Source organism: Lissotriton vulgaris, chromosome 6 (genome assembly GCF_964263255.1).
Source record: "Lissotriton vulgaris chromosome 6, aLisVul1.2, whole genome shotgun sequence".
Lineage (NCBI taxonomy): Eukaryota > Metazoa > Chordata > Amphibia > Caudata > Salamandridae > Lissotriton > Lissotriton vulgaris.
The window spans coordinates 930050706-930076201 of NC_141694.1; the positions used below are offsets into that span (position 1 = coordinate 930050706).

A 25496-nucleotide genomic window follows, 5' to 3' on the forward strand; every position below is an offset into this window, starting at 1 on the left:
TGGCTGATGAGGGCTGAAAGCCCAAAACCGGTCCTAGGAAGCTTGCTTCTAGTCCAGGGAGGACCTGGCTTGCCAGTTCGGGTTGGACTGTTCCCATGATGCACAGGGTCAAGGCTGATTTGCATATGGCTGGGTTCAAACTGGAATGGCATGGTGAGCAAAAAAACGATGGATTAAGGCCCATATCTCTGTACTGGGGTGAATGTATGACATTGTTCTGCATTTTGTCCATCAACTGTTGTTTTTGCATTTGTCACCCCAAGTGGGACGGGTATGCTCAGACGTGAGTCCCGTGATCTCCATGCCACTGGAATCAAGCTATCCTGGCTGGTGAGGGCTGACAGCCCGAAACCGGTCCTCGGATGTTTGTTTCCAGTCCAGGGAGGACCTGGCTTGGCAGTTCGGGCTGGACTGCTCCCATGGGGCACAGGGTCAAGACTGATTTGCATATGGCTGGGTTCAAACTGGAATGGAATGGTGAGCAAAAAAAACATGGATTTAGGCACGAATCTCTGTACTGGGGTTAATGTATGATATTGTTCTGCATTCTGTCCATCAACTGTTGTTTTGGCATTTAACAATGAAATATACACATAGCTGCTATCCTTACCAGTGCGTAAATATCACGTACCATGGGTTGAGATGTTCAAGTGCTTCGCCGAAAGCCAGACTATTCAAACATGCCAATGATTAATGTGACCATTTCTTTTTGCATCAGACAATACCAACTCAGTTGGATGTTTATATTTCATCAACCTTTAGATTACTTTTCATTTAAATAGATCTTCACTGTGAAAAGCCTGACCCTTTTAAAATGGACCAAAAGAATACTGCTAGATTCTGAATGCAGGATACACCAATGATCCTTCCTCCTCATGCATTTACAACAAACATGGCAATGCATAGCCACATACATATCTAATATGAGAATCTGCTAGTGACCGATATCCTGCCAATGACTTGGACCGATCACCACCTGGTACTGGCCACAATACAAATTAACAAAACATCTATCGCAACAACACCATTCCCCAAACGAGAATCGTTTAAGGTATGGAAGACATTAATATTCCCAGCCTTAAGGACGCGTTAGATAACTCAAAACCCACTTTGTCTAATGACCCAGAAATTGCTACTGAACAATATCAAGCATGGTTGGACCAGGCCGCCAATAAATTAGTACCAGTAAAAAGGATGTCTAGGAATAGAAGTTCCCCTTCAGCACCATGGTATACCGAGGAGCTTAAAAAACTCAAACAGCAACGTAGAAACAAAGAAAGACAGTGGAGAAAAAATTATGACAATGAAAATAGAAAGACGTTTAAAGAATTTTTAACTCAATATAAGCTCTTGATTACAGAGACCAAAAAAAAAATACGACACTGAGCAAATCGAAAGCGCTAAAAATTCAAATAAAAAGCTCTACAAAATAACTAAACAGTTGGCTGGATGTGTCCCAGACCTGAACCCCCCTTGTTCACAAAATTTTTGTGATTCATTGGCATCCTTCTTTTTCACCAAAGTGAATGATATTTTCTCAGCATTCAACCTTGGTGATAATCAAAGCACCGAAAAGATAAATATACCATTCATAAGCAACAATTTATCTTGCTTTGCAGAAGTCACTGAAGACCAAATCCAGGACATTATTAAAACCATCAAATCTGGATCGGCTTTAGATCCCTGTCCCCTGAACACCCTCCGCCCACTTATGGACACTGTGACTCCAGTCATAACTCAAATATGCAACCTAATGTTTCGTACAGGCATTTTTCCTAACCATTTAAAAAAGACCTTACTAAAACCTCTCCTGAAAAAACCCGGCCTAGATAAAACTGAATTAAAAAATTACAGGCCTATAGCTAACTTACCGTTTCTTGCCAAAATAGTCGAGAAAGCCATGAATATCCAACTTACGGAATTCATCGAGCAATACCATCTGCTCGATGAAACACAATTTGGATTCCGCAAGTTTCATGGAACTGAAACAGCGCTCATTAAAGCGGCGGATGATATCCGACTAATCAGAGACCAAGGTGGCACGGCACTATTGATGCTTCTAGATAGATCGGCTGCCTTCGACACGGTTGACCATAAGATCTTAGTCGACCGTGTCGAAAAAATGGGCATGCAAGGCCTAGCAAAAAATCTATTGGCATCCTTTCTGACGGAGAGATCCCAGGCAGTTATCCTGGGTCAATTTGAATCTGCAGAATTATCACTGCCATGTGGGGTACCTCAAGGTTCATCCCTTAGTCCGACACTCTTTAATATCTATGTGTCGGACCTCGCAAATACCATCAAAGCGCACGGGATGAACCTTACCTCATATGCAGATGATACCCAGCTGATTCTGGCTGTCAGAAATGATGGGGAAACAGTAGCGGAGAGTTTCAAAACAGGTATGCTGGCCATTGGACAATGGATGTCAGCAAACTGTTTGAAATTAAACTCCGATAAAACTGAGGTGGTCACTTTTGGCCATCTCAGTCCTAACTGGTCCCCAGCATGGTGGCCATCATCCTTCGGAGTCGTGCCCAAACCTGCCACGAAAGTGAGAAATCTGGGCGTCATCTTTGATGACAATTTAAATTTCATGGCACATGCCAATCAGACTGCCGCCACAGCATTTTACAAATTACGCCTGGTCAGGAAGATCCTCCCTTTCCTTCCCAAAAATGTAGGCAAGACACTGGTCAGCGCTCTTGTCCTATCAGCACTGGATTACTGCAATGGCTTGTTTGCATTTTCTTAATAACCCTGGCTTGGGCGTTGGCAGACAATCCAAAATGCAGCAGCCTGACTTATTTCAAATATTCCTAAATTTAAGCCTATAGCTGAGACCTTGAGAAGTTTTCATTGGCTTCCTGTCAGGAACAGAATTAAATTTAAAACATTGTCTATTGTTTACAAGTCACTACATCATCAAGCGCCTCAATTTTTGAGAGACCATCTTGTCCCATACATTCCCTCTCGGACACTCCGTTCAGCAAAACAGAACGACCTGGTAGTGCCACGGACCAAGTTGGTCAACTGGGGAGACAGACGTTTCCTAGTGGCCGGCCCAAAACTATGGAACACACTCCCGCAATCCATACGATCCAGCCCAAATCTTATGTCTTTCAGGAAGAAACTTAAAACATGGTTATTTAACCTCTAAAATTTCATGAGACCACACAGGAGAGCAAACAAATGTACAGCGCTGAGACGCCTGCGGGCAATTGTTCGCGCTTAACAAATGCTAAAAATAAATAAATAAATAAATATGGCAAAGTGATTCAATTAAGTGAATGCTCCCATTGTTAATTTATGCTTTTGCACATTAATGTGAGAACAAAATCTATATCCGTTTGTATACCACAAAAATGATTACTTACGGCTACAGACTTGACAGCTTTTATGAGTTTTTTGCTTTCTAAACTCTTCAGGATTTTGTTGATCTCAGTTAAGGGAAGATTACTTTTATATCGAATGTCTCTGCTCCAGATGCCTAAAAAGGAGAAGACAGAACAAAGTTCACTCACAATACATCATCAAGGAGCACATTAAAGTGCTATGCACAACATTCGTCAACGGGCAGATTAAAAACCTGATCTTACGGATTTACTTCCATACCTCTTTTGAGTAAAACCTGCATAAAACGTTTAACCTTCCAGTGCATTTATGTTTATGGCGTATTATTCTGCAAGCATTAGTCAAGAATTTTGGTAGGGCCTTGGGGCAGAGTAGAAAAGGGTGCTTACTAATAGCTTCACTTCCAAGAACAACCAGTCAGATGCCACAGGATCTCTCCAAATAGTAGGACCTGCAGATCTGGAGGGTGCTTTTACCAACCCTGAGAGGGTGAGCTGCTTCTCAAGTCTGGCATAAAGAACAACCTGGACAGACAAGGCCATGACTATCAATCACCTCTGAATTCCTTAGGTGGATGGCTTATAAAGTAGCTCGTACACCCAGGATAGCTGCCTTTAGCAATTTAAGAATCCTGGCACAAAAGATAGTGGCGGACTGTGAGAGGAAGAAGACGCCTTCCCAAACATCATGCACAGCAATGCTTTAGAGATGAAGTCTGTCAAGATTTGGATCAGTCTACAAGCAGCCCCATTCTAAACAGCTACAGTTTCACGTGGCTGTGCATATTACATATGGCTGATGTGAAACAACACAGAACACATGGTTGTTAAGGAAGGAATAGATTCTCACAAGATGACAAAGGCATGTGCTGAAAAACTGAGTCAAAAAAGGTACTAGCGAATTACCTTCCAAACTTTTCCCTTTTCATAGTGTGTGGCTAAATATTATGTGTACAACTATTTTGTAATACTGTGTGTGTTCGCTGACACAGCCCCAACAGCGCTGGGATGCCTGGCTTCACCTTGGGGGTGCCCAGGAGTGGGCATTTCACAGGGAAAAGCCAGGAAGAGTTCCACAGCGGTATGTATACAGTGCCAAGACGCCACAGGGTATAAGTGCGCTATACAAGTACGAATTCAATTTCATTCATTTAATTTCATTCATTTAATTTCTTTTCATTCATTTCATGGTCTGACAAACATTCTGGATTTGATCTAATCACCTTTCCTCCAGCCTCATGGCTTCCCCAGCTTTAACACTTTATGCTTGCTTTCTGTGCAGTGATCCCACTATAGTGCATATTCCCAGCAAGGAAAGGTTCTAGCGAGGAGGGGCCACAAGCAAACAGACTACCTTAACCCTAACCCACACCCCACCTCACTTTCCCTCTCTAGCAAGCCTACCACCACACTCAAAAGTACCGCACTCAAAAGTAGTTTGACATGCCCTTTGAAAGAGTAGTGCCTCACTCAGGACATCAATATACTCCTTCCTGAAAACGGTTTGCGGTCATGCTGCATGTAGTACCTGGATCCCCTAAAAATAGAGAAAAGAATCTTGAAAAAGTTACCTTTGTTGTTCGCATCTTCAATAATTTGATAAACCAGCTTCTCTTGGTTGTCCGACCCTTTCATTTTTCTGTAATAAAGGGAAGGACAAATTTTGACCTGGTAAATATGGACTGAACACTTTATGATTTTCTTTAAGTTTCCCCAGATGCATTGTGCACAATAAACTGCTTCAGACATTTGAGGATCAACTTTTAAAGACAGTTTCATTTAAATGTTCTTTTAAATGTTCCACCCAACGGATATATATTAGCATTTTACTTTGACAATGGTCTGCTTGAAGGCAATTGAGAAGCAAGGCCTCCTAAACCCTTCCTTCTAAGACCTTCATCATTTCTGTAAAGCAACATCCACAATTAGTGCAGCCCAGCAGTAAAACACTGAGCACATTCAGAATCTACGCCTTGAATAAAAATCAAGATTTCTGCTTATAAGAACAGGCCATGCCTGTGATACAATGCAGGAGAGTAGCTGTTAATATAGTAATCCCTGCATCACCTCAGCACTCATAGCATCTATGAATGTGTGAGAGATTCTCCAAAATTCGTAGGGACTAGGGAAATCCCCAGGATGTAGAGGGCACATACCTTGCCCAGTCTTAATATTCCACAGTCACAATACACAACAAATAAGTGGAAAGGTCCCAATTATCAATGCCAAATGAGCAGCGGGTGGTGGACACGGGCCGATATTGCATTAGATGAATTCTATATAACGAGCAATCACTAAGCAGATCCTAATCCCACAGCAGGAACAACTGATGGGAAAATGATGGCCTTCTTTGTCACCACAGGCAAGTGAACTTTTCCTAGTGGTAAAAGTATGACAGAGAATAGAGAGGGGGGTAAGAAACGTGAGCAGGTGGTGAGAGGCTGATGGCCACACTTTCTCTTTATCAGAGTCTATTACTAGATAATACAGTCTAAACATGAAACACTACTTTGGAAAACTACCTGTAGGTCATGCAGGGTTCAGTGATTCCAAACTCGCAATCATTGTACTATAAGAAAGACTGAGTAAACTGATTTACTGTAGATCACAATGGAATACATTAGCATGACTTATGCGATCCAGAAAAGAAATAAAAAGAATAAAGAACAGTAAAACTAGGTCTAATGTCTTTAATGCACCAAACCTTCTCAATGGCCTAATAGCATGGAGAAAAAAAAGAAAAAAAGGTGCTTGGCCACTCCCAGGCTTTGTGCCAGAGACAGAAAAGGATTCAAAAGATCCTGATAGGAAAGGGTACTTTTCTAAAATCAGAGATGTGTACTTTGTCTCTTCTATGTTCCTGTACTATTGACATTTACACTCTATGGATAAAAGTAGGGAAGAAACATCAAAGAAGATGTCTGCTTACGCAGTTCTGTGTAATGTGGATAGCTAGGAATAGAGCAGGATCAGTTAATCTCCAAGAACACAAGTGGTATAACTCTGTGTAGGCAAGGTGCTGAAGAACTAAGTATATTCTTAAGAAGCTGTGGTATTATTATGCAGCAAAGCAAGAAGCAGGACGGAGATATGCAGTGGTTGTTGTGGGTTTTGTTGCATGTCTTTATTTTTCACAAGTTCTTTGTACAAATATAGAAACAGCCAATGCATTTCATTCATAAAAGGGCTTCTTCAGGGCAAAGAAAGGTTAACGTGGTAGGTTTGCCAATGGATTAAATCCAGCAGTATGTATTCCATGTAAAGCGTCCTCCTTATGGACGTGTTCTCCAGAGAAGAGGCCTTAGGCCGGTGAGGAGTACCTATGTTCTCTCAGTTCAATTGCAGTATACATGGCCTCCAATGGCAGAAAAGTAACTCATATGGCAATAACACACCTCCAGTGTATTCTGTAAATGTACGGTTTCAATCAGTGTATGTGAATCAGAATGTAACGTTGAAAATGGATAATTAAAAAGATGTATACAAATCTGAAATAATGATAATTGTGAATGGGTGAAGAGAATTTAAAAACACAAAGATCTTTCAGTGCAGGAAACACAATTGCCTGTTTGCTTACCCGGCTGCCTGAGCATCTTTCAGCCTGTATAGAAGGCCGGTGGTACTTCTGAGAAGGTCTAACTGACCCTGTTAAAAAATAAAACAGATGGCAATTTTCAAATTAATTAACAACTTTTTTTTACCTCATTTACATAACACGTAAATATAAAATAATGTTTCTTTATTGCCCAGATGGATAAGAAGGTGTGTAACATGTCACTGTACACTAAAGGGGTAAACTAAGCAGGAATGCTTAGTTGGTATCAATCATTAAACAAAGACTATTTCCAAACTGTCAAGTGAATAAATGTTTCCCGCACCATGAAACCTTTTTTGCACACATCAGGACCTTTAGATATTCCATATGCTAATTGTACATAGTAAGACTAAATGTTCATATTGTTCATGAATGTCATCTGATGATAAAAAGTCTAATCACATTTCCCCCCTTGAATGCCAGCAAGGAGACACACTACTTGAAGGCTGCATGCTAACAGCATATTTTCCAATATATATGCGATTGTGCTAAACCTCGTTATGATTTATGATATGTACCCAATTTATGAAGCGTCTCCAAAAAACGATATTTTGTTGAACGTTTGTTATGACCAGTGTATTTATGACTGTATACTCTTGTTTAATGGAAGAGAGAAATACCTGCACCTCGGTCCTTTTCCCACCATCCCTACTTTTGAGGTTTTGCTTGCACAACGCTAGTCAAATCTATTGTATTTAATATAAATCTTAAAAGGGTGCTTACATCCCGGCCTTCCTTTTCTTTCATGTGAATGCTTGCCTCTCACTTTTCCTCCATTTCTATTGGTTGTAGCATACCATTTCCTGTTGTTCTCCGTGTCTTCTTCTTCTTATCAGTGTCCCAAGGCCGACGTACTCCTTTCCATCCGCTTGAACTTGTTATTTTAATTGCAAGTGAGCACGCTGCTTTTTTCGACATACTTCTTGGTGACTGTGCTGCTTACGGAATTTAAATGTAACATTTCTTTGGTGCGAGTTCTTCGCATATTTTTATATTTGTAGGCATAGGAAGATTACACGATTTGCTTACAGGATGTTGAGCCGATGCAGAGACTTGAACCTCGTTCCCCAACTCTAAAGTCAACAGTTCTGTCCGCAACGCAACAACCCCTCCCCTCTCTCCGAGCCTTGCTTTCTTCAGCTGTCTTAAGCAAATCAAGCAAAGGCGTAGCAAGTATTTCATATGCCCTAAATAAACTCTGTTCTACTGCATCAAGGACACCCATTTATTTCACTGGATATGCAAATTACCAAACCAATTGCCCAGTAGCGGCCCGTATAGGGCGTGCTGCCGGCGGTGACGTGGGGCGGGGGAGAGGCAGGGTGGGGAGTAGTAAACACCGGAATATGGATGAATGCTTGTAATAAGACATTTAAATCATACAACGAATTTCGTTGCGCGACCTGCATTGCCAAATGTTCGTGTTTACTACCCCCTTGCTGCCCCTCCCCTCCCCCACCCCGTGTCAGCGCCCGGCAGCACACCCTATAAGGGCTGCTACTGCAATTGCCTAACAAGTAAACATTATTTTATTTTCAATTACTCTAAGGCGTTTATAATATTTATCCACAAGACTTTTACAATGGCTACAGCTGACGACTTTTAGAACTCGAAAACAACTTGGAGTTTTGGCATAATGTGAATTTGGTAAAATTAGTTTACAGCTTTGTTCCCTTTTGAAATACACTTTGTGCAACCAGCATCCATCAGCAAGGGCTTTTTTTTATTGCTTCCCCAGTCACCGTGGCTTCGTTATCGTTGGTGCTTGCACTCCTTTCTCCCCAACCCTTCCATGGCTTCTGCTCCCACTCCTTCAACTCAACCCTTTTGGAAGATTTGGTTTCAGAAGCAGCAGGACCTTGCTGAGAATGCCAATGAAGGCTGCTTTTACGCCTTTCTCATGCAGCACTCGTTCAAACCAAATCACACCTCTTTCAAACTGTTTACCTAGTCTACCTGAGCTGTTACACAGAGCTAAAAACCAAGATACTGCTGCAAAACTCCACAAACTCCTGTTGTTTTTAAAAAGAAAACACAATTTACAGCCTGCAGCAAGTAGTTTAATTTCACCACATTTTCTGTGGTTTGTAGTGTGAGGTAACTTATGCGTTTAGGAGATAAATTCTCATGCTTGAAGTTTAGTAAAATGAACTTTGCGCTTCACATGAGCACTACACCTTAATGTTTTGTAGTCGCAGTGAGATTAAATGATATGCCTGGAATCACAGAATGTTGAGCCGATGCAGAGACTTGAACCGTCGTACCTAGGTCTGACATCAGCAGCTCTGACTGCTACACCACATCCTCTTATCTTTTTAGTCTGTTTTCTGGGACAGAGCCAAGAACACATAATCTCCTTCAGCAGCTCACTTAGCACTTCGTCTCTTCAATTGTGTTGGTTGTTTGCATATCCTAACAATTAAATATAATGGGGTGGCCCAGTGACCCTCAGAACCTGGGGTCTAAGTATTATATAAAGACAATGGTTCTGTTGGAAGATAAGTCAATTTCTTTGTCTGGTTCAATAGTTTACAATACTGTTGGAGCATTCCACAATATTATTTTGGAAATACTTTTTTAAAATTTGTCAAAATGGAAGAAACACGTTTTTTGGAAAGAAAAGGAAAAAAGGAACACACATCACATTTTTGACTTTTACCAGAATGTTCTTATTTTGAAAGTCAGACATTGATTAGTCATTGGTAAAATCAGAAGAGGGTTGCCCAAAACATAATTAGAGTAGATATATAAATAACAGATAAGTGCTCAGATGAATAGTAGTGACAAGTGATGATCAGACTGTGTGATGACACAATAACATATATAGACAATAGTAGATCAGTGTATAATTCAAAATCAATTGTTTCAACAAATACATATATTTTCCTCTTTTATGGTTGAAACTTGGTATGGACTGATTCGTAACACAACGTCGACGTTTCGACCCTATTAGGAGGTGCTGACTTTTTCGCAACCGAATCGGGTCTTCATCAGGACTAACAAGGGAAAGGGGGACAACCTGTGGAGGAATGAGGGTTTATTTTAGCTCTTGGTGTGTGGAACATAGTATAAAACCGTGAGACTCTGCCAAGCCTGGCTGGCTCACATGATGGTTTTGTAGGTTTCCTGCTTCTACCACTGTCTGAGCAGGGGGGGGTGTCAGCCAACACCCTAAATGAACGATGATTCGATGATAGTATCTGGGGGTAAAGCGAAAAATCACTACCCTTCTATTGTCATGACAGTATCTGAAATTCACTATTTTACTGCAGGCGTATTCCTATTTCTACGTACCTTCTGCAATTTATGCTGTGAATTTCACCACCAGCCGGTGGCAAAATTGGGAGAGCAGGGGTTAGTGACGCAGAAGCGATCACCTGTGGGGGTAAGCGATGAGAAAGCCGGTCATCAGATTGTCTCAGTTAGCTCTTGATGTGCTATGGAATCGTCATGCACTATTAAAAACGGTAACCAGTGCATGGTGGTGCTTAAGGAGACTGTTCTTTAACTTTCACACACCAACAATCGCGTGGCTAAAGAGTCAAATGCCTATGACGAGAGTGTACGGTAATTAATGTGCCTGTCTGTCATGGACAGCCGAGTCGAGTGAACAAGGGAACTAGATGGAAATGCTAGCGGAAGCCCAGTTGTCAACTTTTACTGTGGGGCTCTATGGGACAGTTATGGTCAGGTATGCTACAATACACCATGACAAGTGCATACGCGTCATAATACCATCATTTTGAGTGATTCCATTTATTGAATATGTAACACGTCTTAGTGATAATTATTTTCGTAAAAAAGAAATGGTTATAAATGTTAAAAATGATCAGACATTGGAACATGTTAACTTTGTATGTTTTCTTTTGTTCTCTAGACTGGTATCGTTGCAATTGACACTGTACATGATATGGACGCTAAAATTACATGAATGCTGACACATTAGAAACACCCTAGCTATGACCCACAATTCTCGGGTCCTCGAAGTTACTCTGTAGTATGCGGACCTACAAGTTAATTTGTACAGATAGGCTCCCAACTCCCTTCATTTCCAGGTTTTACACCGAGCACTAGATACAGGTCAGAATGTGCACGCTAGCACGTAGTCCACGTCACGCAGTATTTAAATGGGACAGTACACGCGGCACTTCACGCATCACCCTCCACATCGAGAAGGAGACAGACGTTGGAAGATCTTATCGAAAGTCCCCCTAACTTAAGCTTTCGCTAATCGGCAGGACTCACCCTTTTAAAAAAGACGCCACCTATTATTTACACAATACGGACACTAGTCCACGAAAGATTATTATCCGCGCAAGCTTTGTTAAATGACAGCACTTAATGGTTATGAGGATACCAATCACTGTTAGTCCTCTCTTTAGACACCTTTTTAATCACGCTCGCGCCTACCGAAAATTACGCTTATCCTGTAATTCTGGGGTAGAATGCTTGCACAAATAGACCAGATAACCGGGCTGCCACACTCGCATTTATCGAGTTTCCTTGTTCACTCGACTCGGCTGTCCATGACAGACAGACAAGCATATTAATTACCGATCACTCACGTCACAGGCACTTGACTCCGTAGCCACACACTTGGGTTTTAAACTGTCCCATAGAGCCCCACAGTAAAAGTTGACAACTGGGCTTCCGCTAGCATTTCCGTCTAGTTCCCTTGTTCACTCGACTCGGCTGTCCATGACAGACAGGCACATTAATTACCGTACACTCGCGTCATAGGCATTTGACTCTTTAGCCACACGATTGTTCTTTAACTTTCACACACCAACAGTCTCCTTAAGCACCACCATGCACTGGTTACCGTTTTTAATAGTGCATGACGATTCCATAGCACATCAAGAGCTAACTGAGAATCTGATGACAGGCTTTCTCATCGCTTACCCCCACAGGTGATCGCTTCTGCTGCACTAACCCCTACTCTCACAATTTCGCCACTGGCTGGTGGTGAAATTCACAGCATAAATTGCAGAAGGTACGTAGAAATAGGAATACGCCTGCAGTATAATAGTGAGTTTCAGATACTGTCATGACAATAGAAGGGTAGTGATTTTTTGCTTTACCCCCAGATACTATCATCGAATCATCGTTCGTTTAGGGTATCGGCTGACACCCCCCCTGCTCAGACAGTGGTAGAAGCAGGAAACCTACAAAAACATCATGTGAGCCAGCCAGGCTTGGCAGAGTCTCACGGTTTTATACTATGTTCCACACACCAAGAGCTATTCCTCCACAGGTTGTCCCCCTTTCCCTTGTTAGTCCTGATGAAGACCCGATTCGGTTGCAAAAAAGTCAGCACCTCCTAATAGGGTCGAAACGTCGACGTTGTGTTACGAATCAGTCCATACCAAGTTTCAACCATAAAAGAGGAAAATATATGTATTTGTTGAAACAATTGATTTTAAATTATGGACTGATCTACTATTGTCTATATATGTTATTGTGTCATCACACAGTCTGATCATCACTTGTCACTACTATTCACCTGAGCACTTATCTGTTATTTATATATCTAGGCTAATTATGTTTTGGACAACCCTCTTCTGATTTTACCAATGACTAATCAATGTCTGACTTTCAAAATAAGAACATTCTGGTAAAAGTCAAAAATTTGGTGTGTGTGTTCATTTTTCCTTTTCTTTCCAAAAAACGTGTTTCTTCCGTTTTGAAATTTTTTTTAAAAGTATTTCCAAAATAATATTGTGGAATACTCCAACAGTGTTGTAAACTATTTAACCAGACAAAGAAATTGACTTATCTCCCAACAGAACCATTGTCTTTATACAATGCATATCCTAACAAGCACGCCTTAAGAGTGCATCTGCAGGCTGTCTTTATCCTCCCGGTGTCTTGCAGTCTCCTCCCAAGTCACACCTCTTTGGTTCCCCCCACGTTTTATTTATTTATGTTTCCACATATACAGCTCCTATCTTTTGACGTTAATAGGCCCCAATCCAATAAACTAATCTCTAGGTCTTTTAAATCATTTTCCTTAAGACTACAGGGATGAACATTAAGTCCTCTGTGCAGAGGCACAAAAGGGACCCCCGTGGTAGGACGCAGCATTTATTGCTGCAAGATGTCTTTCCAGTCAGAGCAAGGTGCAGCCAGCGACACGCAACACAGTCTCACCTACACTCGATCCCCAGCCTCATCTGCATTCAAACTCGTTTCTTTTTCTTTGTCCCTCCCAGTTTACCATATCTCTCCGATTTATTCCTCCACCAGTAACAGCACAATATCAGTCATAACACTTTAACGAATTTTCAGTAACTTATATTGTACAACTACTCCCCAAGCTACAACTTACAACAGAAACAGAGTTTTATTAATAACATAGGTGAAATCTATTACATCTACCAATGCTTGTTAATAAAAGCAGGAACTTCATTCTGGACTGGTCACTCCGTGCATCAACTCTAGCATACACATCCTCAAGAACAGGCTACCTGGTTTCTCCCACTAGTTTGTTTTTCCCCAGGGAGAAAACCTTCATCCTCTTTCCCATCCAGAGTTTATATATTAAGCATGAGCAGGATGCATGCCAAGCTGCTTACGGTGTCTGATGCTAAGACTATCAGCCTTTTGCCCCGGTTGTCCTCTCAATATTCTTGTACGTCCAGCCGTGCCAAGATGCTTCTTAGCATTTTACTTTATGCAACGTTTTGTTACATTTGGTAGGATGCTTTTTTGCCAAGCTGCTTCTTGCCATTTTATTTTACACAAAACAGTTTTATTACTTTTGGTAGGATGTTTTTCTTTTCATGTCAAGCTGCTGCTTCTTACCATTTTATCTAACACAAACAGTTTTGTTACTTTTAGTAGGATGCTTTTCTTTTCAATGTATAAACTTTCCTTCGCCGTTTTTGTTTTTATTATATTTACTTTATCATAATAACAAAATGTTTATTTCCTGCTATGCAGTACAACTCTGTAAACGTGTAATTTGTTTCTGTGCTTCCATAATGTTTACAATTTTCAAAGTGAAGCTGAAAACCGGGCCCTTTACCAAGATTATTTAGCGCTTCAGGATTGTGACCTGAGATCTAAAGAACTCATTTGCTCCAGAAAAGTGGCAGCACCTTCAACCTGTACCCGTTACACACCCTCACAAAATCTATTCACATCTGGTAATTTCATGCAGAACTAAGAAAAAACTTAATCTTTCGCCTTTAACTACACTCCTGGATCAAAAGGGTCTCGGTATAAAAAGTAGGTTTATCAAATCTAGCATGGCCGTGTGCCATAGTATGGCAGAATATCGGACACCCACATACTGTACTGTTAGCAACAGCTAGAAATTTTCCAGGCTCCAAGACGAACTGCTATGGCTAGTATTACAGGCCACATGTGGTCAAAGAACTTCTTAATAAGTGATGCTAGCCAAACATATCTCGCTCCACAGCATAAAATGCCAACCTGAAAAGTACAGCGCAACTCAAACTGCTCTGATGTCCTCTATTGCACACTACAAGGTCTCACGATTTCAAAGCATAGATTTGGAAAACCCTTCTGTGCTATTCTCCCCATTAAAAAAGTTTGCCCTCATATTCATTTACCCAAATAGCATTGGGTCTCAGGTATCAAATTCAGCTCCTCCAACAAATACGAGAGTGAATTTTAAATAGTTATGGACCACGTGGTGCCTTGTATATTCTCTTCTCCATGAATCTCTTTCAGAGAAAGAGCTACAAATATTTAAGATTTAATAAAAAATTCACACCTTGCTTGACTGTGCTCTGCCACAAATTGTGTAAGATTTTAAATGGCATAGAAGACCCCAGCCAACTACTGACAACTCGCCACGGCTGCTGCAGCAGTTTCTTTCTTTCATGGCACTAACCATAGACTTCAGCAGGAATGCAATTAAGTTTTCCACATGCAGGCTTTCACATGGCTGGTTGCCTGACTCCGAGATATTCATGAAAAGACTCAAACTCTAGAAGTTGTAGCGTCTTCCCCAGCCTGGGTACCCACCAATGACTACACCACACACGGAGCTTAGTATTAATCGTCTGTGTTCTGCTTCGTGTAACTGCGAACTCAACATTCTAAAACAAGCTTTCATTGCATTGTGCTCCGAGACCTATGTCACAGCTCTACGGAGTCCGCTGGGAGCCAAATCGATTCGGTCATAAAACTTACAAGACACTACTGAAGTCAAAATGGCTTTTCACAGCCCTTGCCTCCCCTCGTGGGGCGGCAATTGCAATGAGCCTTCGGCTTATTCAGTTTAAATACCGCCATATGGTATATTTAACTAGAGTCAGGCTGTATAGGGCGGGCTTGGTGGCTTCCCCGGTGTGTCTTCGTTGCATGCATGAAGAGGGTACCTTGCTTCATACCATATGGGATTGTACCACGCTGGCACGGTTTTGGCGGGGAGTAATGAGCAGCCTGTCAGAGGTTTTGAGTTGGGACCTCCTTTGTTCACCCAAGCTAGTTCTCCTACACGTCTTGAACGATATTGGGGCCAACGTTTACAAACGTCACCTTATGCTCCTGAGTTTTACCCTGGCCAAACGCAACATTGCTAGAGCCTGGAAGGCGACAGCAGGAGCCCTCCGTCTCGGTTTGGACGACAGGTCTAGACTTCTGTATGGGCTTGGAGGCTCCCATCTTTGTAGTGAGGGGATGCCCTCGTAAACACTACAAAATCTGGAAGTGCTGGGCAGACTATCAGGGACTGGAATAGGAGCCAGTTCCAGCACAGGGCTGGGACCGGCTCTAATCTCTTCCCTCCCCCGTGCTTAGGGGTTCTTAATTTGTATACACTGGGTGGGATAGAGCCTTCTTAGAAATGTACTGTACTGAGCGTAGGACTGTTGCTCTGACTGTATATACTGATCTTGCTTGGTTAACAGTGTGATAGGATGGGGGTTGGGGGTATTGTATGTTTTTTGTTTTCTTCTGTTTTGCTTTAATTGCAAGTCTTTTCAATATTCTTTCCATATATGAGAAAAGTTTCAAAGTCATGATAATGTATATTGATGCTACGGAAGCCTCTGGGTTACAGAGCTCCGCTCTATGTGCTTTTGACAATTAAATGTTTATTTTTTTAATGGCTTTTTCACAATGAGAGTAAGTACTCGCTGACTGCTTGCTACAGAGGTGTGCCTAATATGCACACTTGTCTCTGACAAGGGTGGCCTAGCCTACAGGAAATGGGATGATTTCCAGACAGACTAAATCACTTCCATGTTCGCTGTGCCAGGGGCAGTCAGTAACATCAGGCATGTCAAACATGTGACTGACACAGCCCCAGAGCTGCTGACCTATCAAATGCACCAGTTTGTAAAGCATCCTACCCATTTCAATATAGGTATGTTGATTTTTCGCACCTGCGAGGTGCAGTGGCCATGCCTTCATGGTAGGGCCCAAAGGCTATACATTTCAAAGACGTATGTGGCTGAGCTCGCAGGGAAAAGGCACCATCTCTAACAGTTTGCAAACAAAACAGGTGATGGACAGAATGTGGATCAATGTCACACATTCACCCCAGTCCAAGGATCTGGGCCCATATCCATCGTTTTTTTGCACTCCACACCACCCTGGGTTAGACAATGGCGATATGCAAATCAGCTCTGACCCTGTGCCCCATGGGAACAGTCCAGTCCGAACTACAAAAGCCATGTCCTTCCCAGAACGGAATCAAGCATCCGAGGACCGGACCGGTTTCGAGGTAACACCTCTCATCAGCCCGGCTAGCTTGACTCCAGTGGTGTGGAGTGCCTGGGACCCACGTCTGAGCATCCCCAGCGCACTTATGGCGGAATTTGCAAACAAAACAGGTGATGGACAGAATGTGGATCAATGTCACACATTCACCCCAGTCCAAGGATCTGGGCCCATATCCATCGTTTTTTTGCACTCCACACCACCCTGGGTTAGACAATGGCGATATGCAAATCAGCTCTGACCCTGTGCCCCATGGGAACAGTCCAGTCCGAACTACAAAAGCCATGTCCTTCCCAGAACGGAATCAAGCATCCGAGGGATTGTTGATTGTTGATTGTTGATTGTTGATTGTTGATTGTTGATTGTTGTTTGTTTTTTGTAAATCTCTAACAGTTGGCACAAATAAAAGTCCTCAGTGATGCTTTTAATTCAACACATATACTGAATGCCAAGGAGCACTCCAACCCCCAATACCAAAGCAGGCGCTCTAGGCCTGAACTACCACTTTGACTCCTAAACCAAACTACACAGCAGGTATAATTGGGTATGTACCCAACTTATGATTTATACCAGTGATTAATTCAGAGTGAACTCAGCTACATATCCACTTATGTAACAAATACATCCAATGTAAATTATGAGAAAAAAGAAACATTGAAGCATAACATTTTTTTGAGAACACTAAGCTGCAGAGTGTTCTTTTCTGGAGAGAAAGGAAGTCAAGAGAGAGAAGTCAAGAGAAAGAATGAACAACGGGGACATTAAAAAAAAACAGTGTATACAGTTTGTACACAACCGTTGCATAGCTAATCAGAGCATGTTGCTTAATACGCAGTAGTAAGTTTCTTTTTAGGTCAGAGATTAACTCAACCCCTTGTGTTCAATATGCAAAGACTGGGATTTGGGTCAGCCCGTTTCAAACCAATGATCTGCCTGAGCGAGCTCCATTCAGCCATTGGCTTGGGATAATGTTAATCACATCTTGGAGAAGTATATTTGTCTCAACGTCTTGCTATTGGCGGTTAGGGATTGTCCTTCCACCTCCGGGTAAGTGCATTCATTGCAATGCGTACGAGTCTCATTTACATCTGAAAACGAAGCTAAAAAAATCACTGTGTCAAATGTAATGCTTTATCTTAAACAAGATTTCTATGCAAAAAGAAATCATTTTTTGTCGTTATTTGTTTTCACTGCAGGATACACTGGCTGCCTTTACGACCAAACACAAGAATTGCTAGGACATCAGAGTGACGTTCCTCTATGACTTCCAGTAGCCCCTAGCAATCACCTCCGACCGCTGGGTTGCTGATAAGTTTCAGTACCCAGCAGCTTCTCTGCTCCTGACACTCGGCGTCCGCTGCAATACAAATTCAGGGCACCTCTCAGCTTTGGCAAAGCCAACAGGTCGACTCATAATTGAAAATGCAAGCCAGATCTAATGACTTTGTAATGCTTGTTCCTTACTGGGCTAATCCTTTTACAGAGAAAGGAAATACAGGGGTGGTTGATATGCAGACAATTTTCAAGAAGCGCGGCATCAGCTTAATTGGACTCGAGCATCCATCTTCGTGTGATTACTAGTAAAACGTGGATGTTTTCCAAATGAATGAAGTGCTCTCTGATCCACGGATGACACAAAATATTCAGTGTCAAAGTCAAAACCAACAAATATGCCTTTAAACTATGGGCATTCCGTTAAAATGGAGCGGAGGACAAGAATAGCTTCCAATACTTTCTTCTTCCCCCAAATCCCACCCACTATAGCAGCCTGTAAGCCACATAAACAGGCTTGGTGTCTCTGGCATCCCCAAGCCACTGCATTCCATAATCACTGAAATCAAGCCACCTTTGCATGGCCCTACCAGCAAGTACTGTACGAAGAATATATCTTGTTGAATTTTTATTTTACCCTAATTGTACAATACAGTGTAAAAACTATTTAGCAAAAGAACTCCTAGTTTGTAAAATAAACGAACGGAGAACAGTAAACACTTGAAAAGTCCAGACAAAATATTGGGCAACGCCTGAAGTTAGACCCACACACGTAAGCATAAGGAAGTAGGACACTACATAGGCGGTTTGATTCTGCGTGGAATATGGTGGGACTTATCCTTGTACAGTCCAACTCAGTTAGGCTGATGATTGAATCCAGTCACATTTACAGGGCTTCAGGCTACTGATACCCTGAGGAAGACTGTAACTGAACCATTGTCCTGTCTGAATTCACAGACACCTCTCACAACTTAATTATGCTTGTACAACCTCTTCACCTTGATCGAACAATCCAGGTAGAAAAGCAATCACACCCTCCCAGACGGATTTAGTCAATACGGTTACTTGTTACCAGGCTTGTGATAGAAGTGTATTTATCCATAAAGACTAGACAAAAAGAAATGTTGAATAAGGGAGGGGGTAGTCCGATCTTTTTTCAGTTGCCGGACAGTTCTGAGTTATAAAACATTGATTACTGTGCAAATAGGCAGCTGTGATATTTGGCCAATACTTTACAAAATTATTAATCTGCAGACAAATATCTAAAATATTTCACTTTCCAACTCAGCATTAACACCGTTGCTCATAACAAAAGACAATTTTTATTAGGGTACACTAAGTGGTCCAAGATGAACTGTATCATGGCTTCTTGCTAGAGGGTTTGCTGCAGTACTGGAGTACGTCATTCATTACAAACAAAAGACTGTGGATAAATACCTAAAAGAGTGTATAATGTAAAAGTGAAGAACAATTTACCATTGAGAGTAGTCTATTGATGGCCATAGCTCTCTGCTGGGGTTCGATATGAGGCATTTCATTCTGAATAACCTGGTCTGTGATACCGTGGGGGAACTGCTGGCATAATTCTATGACCCTGAAACGAAAAAAATGTCACAGCATTGTACAGTGAAAAAAGGACACCTGGATACCTACAAACATTAGATTTACTATTTGTGGTAGTAGAAAAAAAAACCTGAAAGCGTGTAGGATTGTAAGAGAGTGTAGATTCTATCAATCTAATTTACAAATGGCAAACTAGTTCTGGTGTGTGTGAAATTATAATCCCATTGTAGAAGTTGTGAGTAGGTGACATCCCGTAGGTACGTTTTTATGCATTTTTTTCTGATTTAGTATATTATCTTAAAGTTTGAATTAATAAAGTGTTATTACCATTTTTTTAAAATCATACACCAGCCCAGTAAGTGCCACTCGGAGGACGTGGAACAGAGACTATACCACAACTACAGGGAGCTTGGGCAGAGAGACACCAATATGGACAAAGGGGCACCAGTGAAAAAAGACATACAATCTCCTGCAAAACTCTTTTAAAAATTGAGGAGAATCTCCTAGTAAAAATAGACTTTGGCGTTTCTACCTTTCAAAACCTTCCTTTGCAGGAATATCACCCATTTAAAAAAAAATACCTAAGCAACTGTGTGAATTTGGCAAAGTTCAAAATAAATAAAGAGCTTTTACAAAGTCCAAATTTGCAGACTCATACATATAACTAGATTGGTCACCAAAGAACAGCAGTGTCATTTAGTACAAGATGAACTGTGAACTGTACACATTTAAGAAATTGAAAGCATTACTCAGAGCTCTGTAGCATCAACGTAGGACTATTTTTATTTGTAGACAGCACCAGTGATTGATCACCAGTGATTGAGATGTGAAAGTGTCCTTCGCTTTTTGAGAGCGAGTACTTGACTTTTTGTGTCTAAGCAACAAATGTGCAACACTGGCCTCGAAACATTGTACTGAAACAGGGAAATATGTTGTTTGTGGTCACAATGGTGAGCCCACTGGAAGGCATAACTGAAAAGGTCCACCGACGTCCCCCTCTGCCTTAAAAAGGGGGACATGTGCAGCTCAATGGAGAAGTGCATCAGAAACAAATTCAGGCAGTAAGTGTAAGGATTGCAGGTAGGTTCCACAGGAGCATCAGGAATCTGAAGAATATTCCACAGCCTTCCCCTACGGCCTTCCGACTCTATCAAACACTAGAGTACGAGAGACACGCCAGGGGAAAACAGGGAGCCAAAACAAGGAAAGTTGGGGGGAAAAATGTGCTTGATGGTGATCTTCAGACTGGATGCGTGGTACTCCAATGGGGGAACTGGTCAACAGGTAGGCTGCAATAAAAGGTAAATAAGTAATCTTATCTAAGGACAGCACTAAACCTCTAATCACTAGGACACCTTTATACATAGATACATAACATACCAAAGGGTTTTCTGAAGTGGCGCTGAATTAAATATGTGGAATCTTATTTAAGGAACTTCATCTGGAGCTGTGGCAAAGATGACATAATATATTAGTGTGTAACTTTTTACTTTAATACTATTAGATACAATATAGTCTAACTTGTTACACTTCTCACTTTGGCTGTTGTAGGAGACTTGAAGAAACATCCACTAAGGTGATGGTATGCAATGAACCTATTGCCCACTTCTCTGTCGGTTGTATGACCTTCTACAAAACCAAAATAAACATGTAATCAGACTTCTGTTATGACAGGCCCTTTTGTACAATATATATATATATATGTAGCGCAAAAGCGCTGTTACCGTGATTCCATGTAGTGAAGATGAAGCTGTACCCACTCTGGTCCAAGCAAGTATCTCACCAAATACACGAAGCTGAATCCCAGTACAAGAATCCAGAAAGGGGATTAGCTTAAACAAAAGGGGAGGGGGAAGACCAACAGAAAAGGACTAAATAGGGGAAGAATGGAAAGGAACTAACTAGCTATCTAAAGGGTAATATAGAAAACCCAACCGGGCAGCGGAGACCAAGCCCGGCTGCCGGGTGGAGAAATCCAAGGGAGGCGGTGCCAGAAATAAGCCCGGCCGGACAGCGGAGAACAGGCCCGGCTGTCAGGCGGAGCAACACACTGGAAAGAAACACGGGGCTGAGCCCAGTCGGATGGCGGGGTAAAACCCGGCCGCCGGGCGGGACTCAAGGGCGGGGGGAAGAAAATGTTCACAGGAGATTCCGTGAACGAGCAGCAATCCGGAATTAGGCGCCCAAATAGATAACGCCTACAGACAGCTGGCCGCTACCGGTAAAAAGCGCAAACCGGAGCCCGCACAGGAACGCGGGGGCCGGGGACGCTCCCTTTGGTGCACCAAGCAGGAAGTGATCCAAAAAAGCGGAAGTCAGGCAATCAAGAGCAAGACGGACACAGAAACAAATGGAGCTAGACGCAAGAACGTGAAGCATCGCTCCGTGGTTCATGGTGATCTAAATAGCTCATTTCTTAAAGGGACAGTGTCGTAGGAGGCTCGAGGCATGACAGTAAGGACCTGAACAAGTCTGAAATACCCAGGCTTCTACAGAACCACACACATGAACGTCAAATTGGCCTCTATTAGGTTATGATACTTGGCTGACTGATGTCAAAACTGCAGTTTTGTACTGTTGCCTCACGTTATTTCTTGCTTTGCTACACTTGGTATTCGTTGCCAGCATGAGCTACTGACAGACTTGCTAGATCCTGGTGTGTGGGCTTCAATGAACCTACAGGGAATATTGCCATTTTTAGGTCTTGCCTAGCGAACGCAGCGCATGCGCTGCTTCGCCTTGGCGAGCCTATTGCTGTGGCTTTTGCTAGTGAAGGGAGACAAACTATGTGCGCACACGGACAACCGATGTGCACGCGCATGTCGCCTCCTATTAGCTTTCAGTTCACGTGTGCGCACACCGCACGGTGTCTCTTTTGCTCGCGGGCTTGTTTTTACAACCGTGCGCTGGACTGCAAGAATGAGACAGGCAGAGAACTCTAGGGCCGCAGCAGAAATGCACATCACAAAAACAAAAATACTGACACCATAACACTGCCGGGACTCGTAGTGTCACCTTTAAATTTGTAAATAATATTCAAAATTCGCAAAAATATTCAAAAGCAAAGGAAGTGTTTCTTTTAAATGATGAAAAAGGTATAGATCGCGCTGACGCGTCCCGGCTAGTTTTGTTTTTATTGGCTTTTCCGTCTCTGGCAGTGGCCAACGCGAGCATATGTACACAGGAATATAAAAAGCCCTCACAATGAAGGATCGGTAACCACCCCCATAAGCTCCATCTTGAGTATGACGCATTAGAGATATTTTTGCCACATTGCCCCCACCCTCCAAAATGAGCACAATCACTGCGCTTCCCGAAAAAATACTAAATATTCACCACATTGTCTTGAGAACTCTAGTTATAATAAAAGTATGGAACCCAGTGTGGTTTCCGCTCCTGTAAGACACCACAGTGGTTAAATATCTTTCTGGAGAGATCTGGGTGCAAAACTACGTAATTTCCTATGCCAGTGATTTTACGAACAAAGCCGATAAACACACAAATTAGCGTTATGAGCCGCACAAGAGCAAGAACTTGGAACTGAGACGTATCTTTAGGGCACAGGCCTCGAGCATGCGGAAGTGCTAGTTGTAAATTTTAAAAAATGGTGACTTTCAAAACTAAAAACTAAAAACAAAATACCGGTCACCTGAAATCCATTGTATGCGCTCACCGTAACACAGGCGTAAAATAAATATATCTTCTCTTCTTTGAAAAGTACCTTTTCCGACAGACCGCTCCCTTGTCATCGGAATAGCCATCGTCCACAAGTCCACCCTCAAGGTCGCCACCCACGCAGACGACACCCTCAACACCGCCGAACACCTGCATTTTCGGATCCACACCGACCCCAACACCACCCTCAGAGGTACACATCTACAGACCCCCCGGACCCCGGGCTCAGTTCAGCGACTCCATCGCCGACCTCGAGAACAACAATGACGCCAACTCCGCCATCCTGATCGACAACCTCACAAACTGGGCCTCAGACAACTCGTCACCGCACCCACCCACACCGCCGGCCACACGCTGGATCCAGTCTTCTTCACAGGCTCCCACGTCGCCTTCGACCACACCACCGAACTCCACTGGACCAACCACCGCTGCATCCATTTCACCTTCAAGAAACCAACCACGCACCACTGCACCGAACAGCTGCCTCGCCCCTGCTGGAGCAAAGTCACCGAAGACCAGCTGATCACCTCCCTTGAACCCAGACACCGCAGCCCGAAACCTCAGACAGTGGATCGACGACTGCGCCAACACCCTTGCCCCGCTCAAGAAACCCTCCAACAGCCACGCCAACAAGAGAGCCACCTGGTTCACCGATGAGCTCCAGACCTCAAAACGCGCATGCCGGAAACTGGAGAAGACATGGCTCCACGAACGCACACCGGACAACCACGCAGCCCACAAGGACGCCACCCGCAGACACCACAACCTCATCAGATTAGCCAAGAGATCCTCCTTCAAAGATCGCTTGGATAACAACGCACACAACAGTAAAGAGCTCTTCAGCATCGTAAAGAAACTCTCCAACCCCAGAGCCAACGCCATCCCGCCCTCACAAGAACTGTGCAACACACTAGCCATCTTCTTCCACTGCAAGATCGCTGACATTCACGACAGCTTCAACACCACAACCGCCCTGACTACGCCAGACTCCACCTCCCCTGTGAACACCACCAGCGCCAACCGCCTGACCTCCTGGTCGAACGTCAACGGCGACGAGACACGCAAGGTCATAAACTCCATTCACTCAGGATCTCCGTCTGACCCGTGCCCACACACATATTCAACAAAGCAGATGCAGCCATCGCACCCAAACTACGGAAGGTCATCAACATCTCCTTCGAAACAGCGACATTCCCGGAAAGCTGGAAGCATGCCGAAATCAATACCCTCCTCAAGAAGCCCAAAGCGGACCCCAAGGACCTCAAGAACTTCCGGACCATCTCCCTGCTCCTGTTCCCGTCAAAGGTCATCGAGAAAATCGTCAACATGCAGCTGGCCCGCCACCTCGAAGACAACAACATCTTGGACCCGTCCCAGTCCGGATTTAGACAAAACCACAGCACCGAGACAGCCCTCATCGCCGCCACAGACGACATCAGGCGCCAACTAGACAACGGAGAAACATCAGCCCTCCTCCTCCTGGACCGGTCAGCCGCCTTCGACACGGTCTGCCATTGCACTCTAAAGACACGCCTCCTAGAAGCCGGAATCCAAGAGAAGGCTCTTGACTGGACCACCACCTTCCTCTCCAGCAGAACCCAGAGCGTCCGCCTCCCATCCTTCCGATCCTTAGCCACCGACATCATCTGTGGCGTCCCACAGGGCTCATCCCTCAGCCCAACGCTGTTCAACGTCTACATGGCCCCCCTCGCACAAGTGGCCCGCCATCACGACCTCAACATCATCTCCTACGCTGACGATACCCAGCTCATCCTCTCCCTCACCAAGGACCCGCACACTGCCAAAACCAACCTCCACAAGGGAATGAAGGCCGTCACCGATTGGATGAGGAGCACCCGTCTGAAGCTGAACTCGGATAAGACGGAGGTCCTCATCCTCGGACCCACCCCCTCAGCCTGGGACAACTCCTGGTGGCCGACCACACCGGGAACAGCACTAACACCCACCGACCATGCACGCAATCTAGGATTCATCCTCGACTCCTCCCTCTCCATGTCTAAGCAGGTCAACGTCATCTCCTCCTGGGGGGCGTGGCTAGCCAGGCAGCGAGATGGCCGCTCTGTGAGCGAGCTCCGCCAGCTGAGACACTAATCCTAAATTAATACTGCCAAGGACTGACTTCGGAATTCCAAAAACTCGGATCCGAGGTGCACTAACACTGCAAAGCCAGGTGGCCCCTTTTTGATGGCTGTAATCGCCGCTGAGGAACCCTACCACAAGATACAAGCCTGGCCGGGGCTGGACGGGACGTGTGGCCGAGAGTGGTGGGGCACAAATCGGCGGCATTCCTCACTCTAGGGCGGGGATTGAGGGCCTGCTCG

The 25496-nt window shown here is 43.5% G+C and overlaps 1 protein-coding gene across 1 annotated transcript in view; it reads right to left on the minus strand.

Annotated features, from left to right (window-relative positions):
• The window catches only part of POLR3F (RNA polymerase III subunit F), a 229670-nt gene that overhangs the window by 174782 nt on the left and 29392 nt on the right, over positions 1-25496 (minus strand). Inside the window, exons 2-5 of the mRNA XM_086926913.1 lie at positions 19393-19510; positions 6931-6998; positions 4925-4992; positions 3378-3490 (exon numbers count right to left, since the gene is read on the minus strand). Coding sequence (XP_086783039.1) covers positions 3378-3490; positions 4925-4992; positions 6931-6998; positions 19393-19510 — 367 coding nt within the window. The remainder of the gene's footprint in view (positions 1-3377; positions 3491-4924; positions 4993-6930; positions 6999-19392; positions 19511-25496) is intronic.